The sequence below is a fragment of the Aotus nancymaae genome, unplaced genomic scaffold, assembly GCF_030222135.1.
Source record: "Aotus nancymaae isolate 86718 unplaced genomic scaffold, 86718_ANA_hifiasm-v0.15.2.pri h1tg000155l, whole genome shotgun sequence".
NCBI classification, from domain to species: domain Eukaryota; kingdom Metazoa; phylum Chordata; class Mammalia; order Primates; family Aotidae; genus Aotus; species Aotus nancymaae.
The window spans coordinates 836,978-851,018 of record NW_026988570.1 but is presented as its reverse complement, the minus strand read 5'-3'; the positions used below and the strand labels follow the sequence as shown (position 1 = coordinate 851,018).

General features: G+C 45.0%; 1 protein-coding gene across 1 annotated transcript in view; it reads left to right on the top strand.

Annotated features, from left to right (window-relative positions):
* MERTK (MER proto-oncogene, tyrosine kinase) overlaps positions 1-14,041 on the top strand; it is a 133,270-nt gene continuing 119,229 nt past the window's right edge. The window contains exon 1 of the mRNA XM_064371695.1: positions 1-187. Coding sequence (XP_064227765.1) covers positions 127-187 — 61 coding nt within the window. The 5' untranslated portion in view covers positions 1-126. The remainder of the gene's footprint in view (positions 188-14,041) is intronic.

Sequence of the window (14,041 nt, the reverse complement as noted above, 5' to 3'; positions counted from 1 at the left end):
CGGCAATCACTGCCTGGGCCGCCGGGACTGGGCGCTTCGCTGGCGCCCTTGGCAGGCGACAGGACAGGTTCGGGACGTCGGTCTCTCCGTCCGTCCGGGGAGAGATTACAGATCCGCAGCCCCAGGATGCGGCCGGCCCCGCTACCGCTGCTGCAGGGCCTCTTCCTCTCGGCCCTCTGGAGTACAGGTGAGTGCGCCCGGCTGGGGGCTTCTAGGAGGAAGCCTGGGGCTGAGGGGAGGGAGTGCGTCCACTGGGGCGCGCCCAGCTGCTGGGCAAATTTGCAGACACCCTCCACCTACTGCAGTGCCAGAGAATGGGGCGCAAGCGAGCCTACCGTCCACTGACCGCGGCCCTTCTAGCGTCCCGAGGACGCCCAGCCCGGTTTGTGGGTGCTCGTCGTGGTGAAGCCGGGAAGGGGTCGGCGCTTCAGCCTCCCACCTCCACCGCGGAGGAGGAAGTCGAGCTCCGCGAGGCTCGCTGCAAGTCCCGAGGTTCCTACGAGAGGAACATAGGTAGCAGGTCTGGTCTGGAATGCGCTGGTCTGAGAACTTTTCCACTAGACAGTTGCATGGTGGGACCCCGCTTTGGCGGGAGTTCCGGGGGCCACAGATCCCGTCTCCCCAGGGACCAGCGCGGGGCGAACCGACAGCGTGCCGGAGTCGGAGTCACAGTCTGGGAGCCGCGACAGACCGAGGCCAGGCGTCTGGCCAGGGAGGGACGGCAGTCCTGGCTGCTCCCACTGGGCCCTTACCGACATTATTAGCATCCTTTTGCAGGGGCACCCAGAGAGTGTGGGAGCCTGGAAAAGGGGAGCATTCTTTTCACTCCTGATATGGCATAACAGAACGTACGGTGCTTGGATGCAGCCAAGTGTTGTTCCAGGTATAAGTGGAGGCAAGAAAGGCCGTTTCATTCTACTTGAACAGCTTGTTTGGGGAGTGAGTGATGAACAGATTTCAAGTGTTTTTTTTTTTTTTTTTTTTTTTTTTTTTTTTTTTGAGACGGAGTTTCGCTCTTGCTACCCAGGCTGGAGTGCAATGGCGCGATCTCGGCTCACCGGAACCTCCGCCTCCTGGGTTCAGGCAATTCTCCTGCCTCAGCCTCCTGAGTAGCTGGGATTACAGGCATGCGCCACCATGCCCAGCTAATTTTTTGTATTTTTAGTAGAGACGGGGTTTCACCATGTTGACCAGGATGGTCTCGATCTCTTGACCTCGTGATCCACCCGCTTCGGCCTCCCAAAGTGCTGGGATTACAGGCGTGAGCCACCGCGCCCGGCCAGATTTCAAGTTTGATCGCCGATGCACTTCTTGAGGAAGCTGGAAGAAACTTACCAGGCTTTATCCAAAAGAAAAAGAAACGTGAAAATGCTTAGTAAACACATTCCAAGTATTTTCTCTTAGCTAAAAAGTTTCTATTTCCCTTCAGCGTGTAGATTTTCTCTCTTTTGATCGTGAATGCACTTGACTAGCCTTCATCTATTATAATCAAAGATGTTTTTTAGGAATACCTGGAAAGCTCAATTTATAGTCAAGTAAGTTATATAACAGTTTTTCCTTGGAGATTTCCCTTTGAAAGCTCATTTACTCAAATGAAAAATTTTTAAACAATGCACCCACTTTTTGCACGTTAAATTACATAAGCAATTTATAATTTGGGGCAACATAGCAATTTGAAACAAACTTTCAGAGCCAAAAACCAGGCAAAGAACTAAAGCAGTTCTGTTCTCCACTGCCCCCCTCCACCAAACCTTCAAAAATTCCTCAGCATTTCTGCCAGACCCATTTTTCATAATCTGCTACAAATCTGTTATATGTTGCTACTAGTGAGGGCTGGCCGTGAATAGTCTTAGAGGTAGTGAGTGTGGTGAAAACTGTGGAGAAAGTAATGGGAACAATAGTTTTGTGTAAGATACTTAAAAATTGGAGTGCTTTTTTTTTTCTAAATTTTTTTTTTTTTTGGAGACAGAGTCTCGCTCTGTCGCCAGGTGCCAGGCTGGAGTGCAGTGGCGCGATCTTGGCTCACTGCAACCTCCGCATCCCGGGTTCAAGCAATTCTCCTGTCTCAGCCTCCCAAACAGCTGGGACTACAGGTGCACGCCACCACCCCCAGCTAATTTTTATATTTTAGTAGAGACAGGGTTTCACTATGTTGGCCAGGATGGTCTGGATCTCTTGACCTCGTGATCCACCTGCTTCGGGCTCCCAAAGTGCTGGGATTACAGGCGTGAGCCACCGTGCCCAGCCCAGTTTTTCTAAATTTTTAAAAGGCTGTAATAAAAAATTTTTTGTAGCCAACAATCAATATTATCAGATAATCATAAAAAGGCCTTTTAAAATCCACCCAGCTGGAAGAATAAAGTTTCACCTATTGTTCTTCTTGCACTTTATTTTTTATTTTTATTTTTTAGATGAAGTCTCGCTCTGTCGACCAGGCTGTAGTGCAGTGGTGCAATCTCAACTCACTGCAGCCTCCACCTCCTGGGTTCAAGTGATTCTCGCCTCAGCCTCCCAAGTAGCTGGGACTATAGGCGGATACTACCATGCCCGGCTAATTTTTTGTATTTTTATTAGAGACGGGGTTTTGTCATAATAGCCAGGATGGTCTGGATTTTCTGACCTCATGATCCTCCCACCTCGGCCTCCCAAAGTGCTGGGATTGCAGGCATCAGCCACTGCACCTGGCCTCTTCTTACACTTTTTTTCTTTTTGTTTTGAACTTTACCTGTGAGATGTCTGACAGTGTTACATTTCACCTTGTGAAAAGCTTAAAGAATGGAAATTTCACAGGCAGAATTACAGCACAAAGAGGAGTACTGTAGAAAGAAATTAAAAATGGAAATTAGCTGGGCGTGGTGGCTCACACCTGTAATCCCAGCACTTTGGGATGCTGAGGTGGGCAGATCACCTGAGGTCAGGAGTTCGAGACCCACCTGACCAACATGGAGAAACCCTGACTCTATTAAAAATACAAAATATTAGCCAGGCGCGGTGGCTCACGTCTGTAATCCCAGCACTTTGGGAGGCTGAGGTGGGAGGATCACCTGAGGTCAGGAGTTCGAGACCAGCCTGACCAATATGGTGAAACCCCATCTTAAAAAAAAAAAAAAAAAATACAAAATATTAGCTGGCCATGGTAGCACATGCCTGTAATCCCAGCTACTCGGGAGGCTGAGACAGGAGAATCACTTGAACCTGTGTAGATCATGCCATTGCACTCCAGACTGGGCAACAAGAGGAAACTCCATCTCAGAAAAAAAAAAAAAAGGAAATTAAACTCTTCATCTAATTTTAAGATTTTCCTATTACATATTGTGGGTCTGAGTGCTTTGCTGACTACACAGAAGAGACAGAGAGAGAGAGAGAGAGGGAAAGAATGAGAATGTGTGTGTAGATTCTACACTGTAGAATTATAAAGGAATGGATAAATAAAATTTAAACATCACTTTACCCCAGGAGTTCCCCTCTGTCCCCCAACACACATACACACCACACATCTCACAACAACATGCACACACAAAACTGGAACTGCCAAACAAAGAGCATTTTGAGGCTTTCCAGTCTTTCCTTTCTGCTCAGTCTCTGATGGGGGTGCCATTGAGCAGCAAAATGAGGCAAGTGGTGGCTCTCTGGAGGGCCAGGGAAAGAATGGAGCAAGAGAAGTATAAACCTGGATAAAAATGAATGCATTGTGAGGACTTAGTTCATGATGAGTCTATGTGGGCAGCTAAACTCAACCCTTAGAACAAATTAGGCTTTTGAGATTCTTTAATGTTAATATTTATCTTCCAAACTGACATTGTAACATGTATTTCAGTATATTGTAAACATCTTTCCAGAGGAGACTTTTAAGTTGTTCTGTTGCTTGTGGGCTTTATTACAAAGGCTTCAAATGCTTTTTGAAAGTACATGGTGCATATTTTAAAAATGAAAACTTTTTAGAAAGTTATTCTGACTCATTAAAGTGCTGAGTGAAATGCTTTTTCTCTGTCTTTTCTTTTCCTTCCTTCCTTCCTTCCTTCCTTCATTTCTTTTTCTTTCTTTTTGTTTGTTTTGAGACAGGGTCTCATTCTGCTACCCAGGCTAGAGTGCAGTGGCATGATCATAGCTCACTGCAATCTCAACCTTCCGAGCTCAAGCAATCCTCCCTCCTCAGCCTCCCAAGTAACTGTGACCACAGGCATATACCACCATGCCTGGCTAATTTTTTATTTTTTGTAGAGACAGGGTCTCACTATGTTGCCCAGGCTGGTCTTGAACTCCTGGACTCAAGGGATCCTCCTGCCTTATCCTCGCAAATTGTGGGGATTATAGGCATGAGCCACCATGCACAGCTGAACACAATTAAAAAAAAAAAAACCGCCGGGCACAATGGCTCACGCCTGTAATCCCAGCACTTTGGGAGGCCGAGGCGGGTGGATCACAAGGTCAAGAGATCGAGACCATCCTGGTCAACATGGTGAAACCCCGTCTCTACTAAAAATACAAAAAAATTAGCTGGGCATGTGGTGCGTGCCTGTAATCCCAGCTACTCAGGAGGCAGAGGCAGGAGAATTGTCTGAACCCAGGAGGCGGAGGTTGCAGTGAGCCGAGATTGCACCATTGCACTCCAGCCTGGGTAACAAGAGCGAAACTCCATCTAAAAAAAAAAAAAACCAGAAAATCACAATAGCAAAGTCTTGGAACCAACCCAAATGCCCATCAATGATGGACTGGATAAGGAAAATGTGGCACATATACACCATGGAATACTATGCAGCCATATAAAAGGATGAGTTCATGTCCTTTGCAAGGACATGGATGAAGCTAGAAACCATCATTCTCAGCAAACTAACACAAGAACAGAAAACTAAACACCACATGTTCTCACTCATAAGTGGAAGGTGAACAGTGAAAACACATGGACACAGGGAGGGGAACATCACACACGGGGGCCTGTCAAGGGGTGGGGGGCGGGGGAGGGATAGCATTAGGAGAAATACCTAATGTAGGTGACGGGTTGATGGGTGTAGCAAACCACCATGGCATGTGTATACCTATGTAACAAACCTACCTGTTCTACACATGTACCCCAGAAGTTAAAGTATTTTAAAAAAAAAAAAAAAAAAGGTGCCCATGAGTAACTGTTGAATGGGCGATGAGGGAATAAAAAGTAAAATAGTTAATAAAATGAAAAAAAGCCAATAATTATGTTTTTAAATGTTAATTTTTGAAATAATTTCCAGATAATCATAGAAGAAGGGCCAGTGAGTTACTAGTCAGCGTCGGTAAAGAAGAGGTTCAATCTTTTTATGCCTATGAATTGGGAACATACTGCCAGGTAGAAAAACTGAGCTAGGACCTTGAACACACATGTGAAACAGCTGCTTTCCATATAATAGCCAGAATGAGATCTTGGAAATGAACCTGATTGTGTTTTCCCCTTGAAAATCTTCCAGTGGCTTCCTGTTCCCTACTAGAGTTTGCAGAGACTGACAGCGAACCTCTTTGACTCATTTCCATTCACTTCCCTCTTGTTCCCACTACTCCAGCCACCTGTGTCTTTTTTCTCAGGCCTGAGCAGCCTTTGCAGTCACTGTTCCCTCTGGCTGGAAACTTTTCCCCAAGATCTCAGCATGCTGGCTTCTTCTCATACTTTGGGTTTCAGCTCAGAGGTTCTCCTTGAGAGGCCTTCCCCAGTAACCACCCTTAGCTAAAGTCTTATACATGTATACTCCACTATCCCTTAATTTCCTGATAATGCGTCTCACAACCTGATCAGTTCCTATTTACCTTTTTCTTTACTCATTTTCCTTCACTGCTCCCTACTACAAGGTAAGCTTTTGGTAGCAGGGCTGCTTTCTTGTTCACTTCTAACACAGCATGGAGCTCATATGGGTGCTCAGTGAGCACAGCATGAAAGAACCAACCCTTCGGCCAGGTGCAGTGGCTCACACCTGTAATCCCAGCTCTTTGGGAGGCTGAGGTGAAAGGATCACCTGAGTTCAGGAGTCTGAGACCAGCCTGACCAACATGGAGAAAGTCTCTACTGAAAATACAAAATTAGCTGGGCATGGTTGCACATGCCTATAATCCTAGCTACTCGGGAGGCTGAGGCAGGAGCATCTCTTGAATCCAGGAGGTGGAGGCTGCAGTGAGCAGAGATCTCGCAATTGCACTCCAGCCTGGACAACAAGAGTGAAACTCCATCTCAAAAAAAAAAAAGAAAGAAAGGACCACGCCCCTGCACATCTTGCCAGGCGCTCCTCACCCTTTGCTTTTCCTATTGGCTTTTCCAGAAACAATTGCTGAAGCTCTCATGCCCTCACATTCGGGGCTTGCTTAATAGAAAACAGTTTTTTATTTTGCTGTGAAACCAATGTGATTTCATTACTGGAGAAGTTAGTCAATTAAAGAAATAAAACGAAATAGATCAAATTAATTAAATTAAACAAAATAGATTTTTGGACTATATTAACCCCAAACATTTTATACTCTCCTAACTATTCCAACTAGAAAAAAAAATGTCAGAAGGTAATTTTTCATGTTAAACACAGTTCTAACAACTCCTTGCTCAGGGGCAGGTAGCCCTGGGTGTCTTGACTTCGGCCCTTGTCATTAGTTTAATCTTAACCCAAAGAACGTGGCTCCGAATTGGTATGTGTCTCCGCAGGAGGTTAATTATTTTAAAAACTGAAATAGGACTCACACTATGTGAGGCACACTATGCCTCTGGAGACTGGAATGAACGTGTTAGCCCAGCTGGCCTCTGGGGCTTTGGGGTGGTGGTGAACTTTCAGGACCTCTGTTCCTTTTTGAGTACAGTGGAAGGCTCTGTTTCGTAGAATTGTTAGGAGGATGAAATGAGCTAACAGCAGGTGATAAGTGCTTAAAATATATTTGCCGTTATTACCAGGTTCTTCTTGAATCTTCTGAACTCAAGTTTGGGGGAAATATTTTTCCTAGACAAAAGGTGTTGGGGGGAGGGTTGTTTTCTCACTAAGTGTGTCCTAAATGGCCCACCCTCCATTTCAGAATGCTTTGGTGAAGGGGCCCTGGGCTGTCCCTAGAGTGCCCAAGTCCTTTGCTGCAGCTCTTTAGGGTTTTGTTTTCTAGTGATTTGAGCAAAACCCACCCAGGACCAAGCAGTTTTCCAAAGAAGCAGGGCCCGCCCTGACTGCCACTCCCTTCCTACCTCTGTCCCCAAACCTTCCCTTATGGAGTTCAGACTTGACATAGTATAGGAATAGCTTCCTGTCATGTGCCTCTCAGGAAGGTAGAAAAATAAACTCCAGTTCCTGTTCAACTTTTCCCACATAACTCTATTCCAAAGTGGGTGTGGTTTTTATTTATTTATTTTTTATTATTTTTTGTATTTGTTTTCTTTTAGGGTTTTTGAGTGTGAACATCCAGAAAATTATTTTCCTTCTTACCACATCGAGCTAGGTTTTCCCAATGAGATCAGTTGGCTGCAACATAGAGAAAATGAGGCTTTGGTTCTTAGAGTAGATTCCCTGTACAGGTGTGGGTATGTGTGCGCATGGTGCCTTTGTAGGAAATGGAAAGGGCCATGAGCCCCAGGTGAACTCCTGACTCCTGGTGCTTCCTGCTTGATGGCCTGGGTGAGCCAGCCTTCAGGTGCCCTAGAGGGAGTCCTGATTACTCTCCCTCTGGCACTCTGGGCATTGGCTAACTCTTGACCAGAGTTAAACCAATTCCCTCTCTTTCCATTCCAAGGGTCCCCCACTCCTGCCTCCAGCTGAAGTGCTGAAAATGCAGCCTGGCAGGGACAGAGAATTCCATTAGGATGTGCAGGCCCCTTTTGGAGAACAAGAATACTAAGAATACCTGCCGTCCTGGCACTTCCTCCCTCCTAGGCCTTAGTTTTCTATCTGAACCATGGCTGTTGAACTGGGTGAAAGATTATTCCACAGGAAGGGAGGGCCTAGGTCTTCCCATTTTGTGGGACTCTGCAGCTGAACAGCCCTCTTTTCATGGGAGCTGCCACATTTTCACTCTCTCGGGGCTTCTTGTCAGGCAGCAGAATCTAGGGACATAGCCTGCATGTGAAACCCTGGGCTGCTATGTCCTCAGATCCTGGTGTTTCAGACTAATAAATAAAAAATGTGTTTATATCTTGAACATTTCATTGAGAAACCTACACTCAGTTCTTTTTTTTTTTTTTTTTTTTGACATGGAGGGTTACTCTGTCACCCAGGCTGGAGTGCAATAGCACAATCTCAGCTCACTGCAGCCTCCGCCTCCTGGGTTCAAGCGGTTTTTCTGCCTCAGCCTCCCCAGCAGATGGGATTACATGGCACCCATCACCACACCCAGCTAATTTTTGTATTTTTAGTAGAGACGGAGTTTCACCATGTTGCCCAGGCTGGTCTCAAACTCCTTACCTCAAGTGATTGGCCCACCTCGACCTCCCAAAGCGCTGGGATTATAGGTGTTAGCCACCATGCCCAGCCAGAAACCTACACTGAATTCTAAAGCATTTTATTTCATCCTTCTTGCCTAGTTCATCAACTATCAGTGTTCTTTCACTCAATGGTAAATGGATTTTCCGTGAGTCTTGGAGGTGGCAGGCAGGGAGAAGGAAGAGAGAAAGAGTGAACAGATATTGGCTTTATGTTTGGAACAAAATAACACCAAAACCTAAGAACATTTATATTTGTGCTTAGAGAAAACTCGTTTCGTTTTGGAAGCTCAATGCCAGCACATTTTAGACTTGTATGTTTCTCCTTGTACTCCTGTACCCTGTGCCTTCCATGTATTTCTGTCGGTCTCTTCAAAACAAGATCCAATCATCACAGGGTTAGTACCCTGCCCTAGCTCACTCCTGGAGGGGTCCATCCTCTGGATTTAGATCTCAGGTTGATACTTACACAAATACTTTCTGACAGATCCCTTTTTTGTGCATGTAATTTGCTTTTTCTTTGAGACTCCTCAGCATTCAGGGACAGTAAACATCTTAGAACTTGCCTTAGCTGTGGTCTTGCCTCTCATTAGATACACAAAGGAAAGCCTTGTTTATTCTGGAGAAGGACTTGTTTTGCTTTCTTAAGCCTTAGGGCCTTGTTGTTAAAGCTACCAATAGTAGATTGGCTTCATTATGGTTTTGGAAATGATCACTTTCACAAGTAAGAACAGGCTATCTTACTGGAGAATATTAGAACAGAGACTCAAACTTACTGAAAGTTGTTTTCTGTCACTGTGTCGCTTAGAGAATTCTCAGTGAGGTAATAAATATTCATGGACTCCAGTTTTTCACTTGTTCCAGTTAATGGCAGGCTGCCTCCACACAGGAAGTGAAACCAGCCTTTAAGCCTTTTTAGAATTCAGGCACATGATTTGAAGATTTGGTGATAAAAACAATGTTCTTTGAAAGTTTTGGAGCAAAGAAAAGAATGAAGCTTTTTAGATTCACCCTTAGTTTAAAAATAACCACTTTGGGACTTGAAAGATATAAGTTCTCATCCCAGCTTTGATAGGAACCTGCAGGGACAACTGGGGTGTAGTGTCCCCTCTTTCCCCTCCACATCCTCACTTGTCAAGTGGGAAAGCAGATAGATAATTCTGGGCCACATTGGGGCAGAACACTGATTCCAACTAAAGGGGAGAGATGGGAAGGGAGACATTCTCCCATGCAGTTTGGGACATAGAGCCTCAGCCTGAGTTTGACCCTCAGCCCTGTGCCTGACTCTGGGTGTGAACATTCTTAGGCATCAGTCTAGGAATGGAGATGGAGGCTGTGTGAAGAGTTTCATTAAAAATGAGTAATATAGCCAAGTGCCGTGGCTCTTGCCTGTAATCCCAGCCCTTTGGGAGGCTGAGGTGGGTGGATCACCTGAGGTCAGGAGTTCGAGACCAGTCTAACCAACATGGTGAAACCCCTGTCTCTACTAAATACAAAAAATTAGCCAGGTGTGGTGGCACATGCCTGTAATCCCAGCAACTTGGGAGGCTGGGGCAGGAGAATCGCTTGAACCCGGGAAGCAGAGGTTGCAGTGAGCTGAGATTGCATCATTGCACTCCATCCTGGGCATCAACAGCAAAACTCCTTATCCAAAAAAAAAAAAAGAGTGATGCTAGTGGGTTCTTTACTGTAGACAGCTGCCATTCCCTGCCACCTGGGCTGTCTGTTCCTCTATGAAATATCCCCTCCAACTCTATCTAGGGTAATAGAATAGTCTGGAAACATGGAGGTATATTTCTTAGAATATTGGATCTCCCCAAACGCATATGACCTCTTCCTGCTAAATCTGGGAGCATGGGCTCTTGGGTTCTGAGAGACAGAGGAATGGACTAAGCTTTTTCTGGGGTGGATGGAGTGGTGCACATGCTCCCCAGGGGGAAGAGCAGAATCTTCAGGGTCAGGGGCAATGATGTTGTGTTCAAAAGTTTATTCATTCAATATTATGATGTCATTTTATATTTGGAAATTTATTTAAAAGTATTTTGTGCTATAAACTGTAGAATGCAATGGTCATTAGTATTCTTGCTGAGAAGATAAGGATAAAGAATGATTCATGACAGGGGTTCTCAACAAGAGGAATGCTTCAGACCATCTTGGAAGTGTTTTCACAGTGCAGAAGCTTAGGTTCCCAGGACGTGTGGACTCAATATTTGGGGCTGTGGCTCTGCCTTGTGTATGTCCAAGCCATTCTGTGCCACCTCTTTCATTACACTCCACTGATTCAGTATGTCTGATGTCTGATTATTGGGGAGTGGTGGGGAGCCTCTCCCTATTACCCCATCCCAGGAGGGGTGTGTATCAGAACCTGGCCATTGAGGGTAGGAATAAGATAATTATGCTTATCCAAGGAAGGTGGTGAGTCCTGGCCAAAGTGAGAATGGTGAGCTGAATGATTCATTAAGCCAAGTGCCCTTAGGATTTTAGGACCTCTTGGTGGAAGGAGCTACAGCTAATAAGGTGGGCCAACCAGTAAATAGTGAGGCCTTTCCCTTTGTACCATTACATTTTTTCCTCTCACCTACTCTTTATACTCACATCTTATTTTTTTTTTTTTTTTTTTTTTGAGACGGAGTTTCACTCGTTACCCAGGCTGGAGTGCAATGGCATGATCTCGGCTCACCGCAACCTCCGCCTCCTGGGTTCAGGCGATTCTCCTGCCTCAGCCTCCTGAGTAGCTGGGATTACAGGCATGCGCCACCATGCCCAGCTAATTTTTTGTATTTTTTTTAGTAAAGACGGGGTTTCACCATGTTGACCAGGATGGTGTCGATCTCTTGACCTCGTGATCTACCCGCCTCGGCCTCCCAAAGTGCTGGGATTACAGGCGTGAGCCACCACGCCTGGCCCAGACTCACATCTTATTATAAAATATTTAGGATACACAAAAGGATATAATAGGTAATAAAACTCACCTGTGTACTCACTACTTGGCATAAGAAGTCAGACATTAGCACTCCGGTGGAAGTCCCCGGTCGTTCCTCTTTCCAGTCTCATCCCCTCACTTCCACCCAGAGAAAACCATTATCCCACATTGGGTGTTTGAATTCCCGTGCATCTCTTTATCCTTTGACCATGATTGACATGACTGTGTTGGTAACACTCTTTAGTGTTGTTTTACACCATATCAGTTGGGGTTTACATTTGATTACATATAACAGCAAACCTTACTTTGGTGGTATAAGCAAAAGGGTAGTATTTTTCTCATACAACAAGCAGTCTGATGACAACCAGGTTGGGATTGAGACAGTGGCTCCATGATAAAGTCAAAGACCTGGCTTCTTGCTCTGACATCTGTAGTGTATGCTTTTAGAACACATTGTTCCTTAAATGGCTGCTGTGCTTCTGGGCATTTCATTTGCATTCCAGGCAGAAAGAAGCAGAAGGGCAAAGGACAAACAGTCTCATACCAGCTGAGTCTGGCCTTTTTATCAAGAAGGTGACTCAAATATCTCAATGGCAGAAGAAAAGACAAGCAATCCGATTAAAAAATGGACAAGTGATCTAAACATATTTCTCAAAAGAAGACATACAAATGACTAATAAATAAAATATATGAAATAATGCTCAACATCACGAATCATCAGGGAATGCAAACCAAAATTACAACCGGGTTTCATCTCATTGCATTTAGGATGGTTATAATCAAAAAGGCAAAAAATAACATGCTGGCAAAGGTGCAGAGAAAAGGGAACTCATACACTGCTGGTGGGGATTTAAACTGGCACAGGCACTATTGTGGGCAGGCCAGGTCTCACTAACTCAAGCCTCCAAAACAACTGTTCAGCACTGAGTGGTTAAGTTAAATATTAAAAGCTAATAGAGCCAGTGCCCTCATACAAAGGCTGGAATGTAATAAAAGCCCACCAAAAGTTTTGCCCAGGCCTTTCCTGGGCCTTGAATCATGACAAGAAAATGAAGAAATTCTTAACAGGTCCCATTTAGGATTAAACACGTTTTATTGGGGATCTGAAGAAATTATCAACACCTCCACAAACAAGTTTATTGGGGGTCTGAAGGAACTCCTCAGACCTCCATGATTTAGCAGGAGACAAGATAATAAGGATAATCACCCCAGCACTTGGATCCGCATAGATTAAGTACATTTACTGAGACTCCAGAAAAAGGTCTTCAGGACTCAGATCTCAGTTATAGATTAGAAGAAGTTAATCACTTATGTCTGTCTTTCTTTCTTTCTTTCTTTCTTTCCTTTCTTTCTTTCTTCTTTCTTTTCTTTTCTTTCTTTCTTTCTTTCTTCTTTCTTTTCTTTCTTTTCCTTCCTTCCTTCCTTCCTTCCTTCCCTCCTTCCCTCCTTCCCTCCTTCCCTCCTTCCCTCCTTCCCTCCTTCCTTCCTTCCTTCCTTCCTTCCTTCCTTCCTTCCTTCCTTCTCCGAGTAGCTGGGACTACAGGCATGCACCACCATGCCCAGCTAATTTTTGTATTTTTTTTAGTAGAGACAGGGTTTCACCTTGTTGACCAGGATGGTCTCGATCTCTTGACCTCGTGATCCACCTGCCTTGGCCTCCCAAAGTGCTGGGATTATAGGCGTGAGCCACCGCACTCGGCCCACTTATGTCTTTCAATGAATGCACACTTACATGTAGACATATAGCTTAGAAGGTATACAAGTTCTGGAAAACTCTGTAATTTTGAGTTCGTCTGGTGATATTTTCTAGGCCTTCTCCCTGTACCCAGTTACCGAAAGAAACTCCCTTCTTTCCCAGTTCATCTGCATTTCATTATTGGGCTGAGAGAATAAGCAGCCCAACCCTCGGTTTGGTCCAGGAACACTATGGAGAATGGTATGGCAGCCCCTCAAAAAACTATAGCTAGAACTACCATATGATCCTGCAACTGCATTATTGGGCCTTTATCCAAAAGAAAGGAAATCGTATGTCAAAGAGACATCTGCACCCTCATGTTTATTGCAGCACTATTCACAATAACTAAGCTAAAGGATCAGTCTAGGTATCCATCAGTGGATGAATGGATGAAAAAAATGTAGTATAAGCCTCAACGACATGGCAAGACCTGGTGTCTACTAGAAATAAAACATTAGCTGAACATGGTGGTACATGCCTATCGTCAGAGCTGCTCAGCAGGCCAAGGTGGGAGGACTCCTTGAGCCCAGGAGTTTGAGACTGCAGTGAGCTATGATTGCCTTACTGCACTACAGCCTGGGCAATAGAGTGAGACCCTGTCTCTTAAAATATATATATATATATATATATACACACACACACACACACACACACACACACAATGAAATACTATTAAATATTTAGCCATAAAATAATGAAATCCGGTCATTCGTGGCAAATGGATGGAATTGGAGGACATTAGGTTAAGTCTCACTCTGCCACCCAGGCTGGAGTGCAGTGGTGCGATCTTGGCTCACTGCAACATCCACCTCCTGGGTTCAAGTGCTTCTCCTGCCTCAGCCTCCTGAGTAGCTGGGATTACAGGTGCACACCCACCACACCGGATAATTTTTGTATTTTTAGTAGAGATGGGGTTTCACCATATTGGCCAGGCTGGTCTCGAACTCCTGACCTTGTGATCCGCCCACCTCGGCCTCCCAAA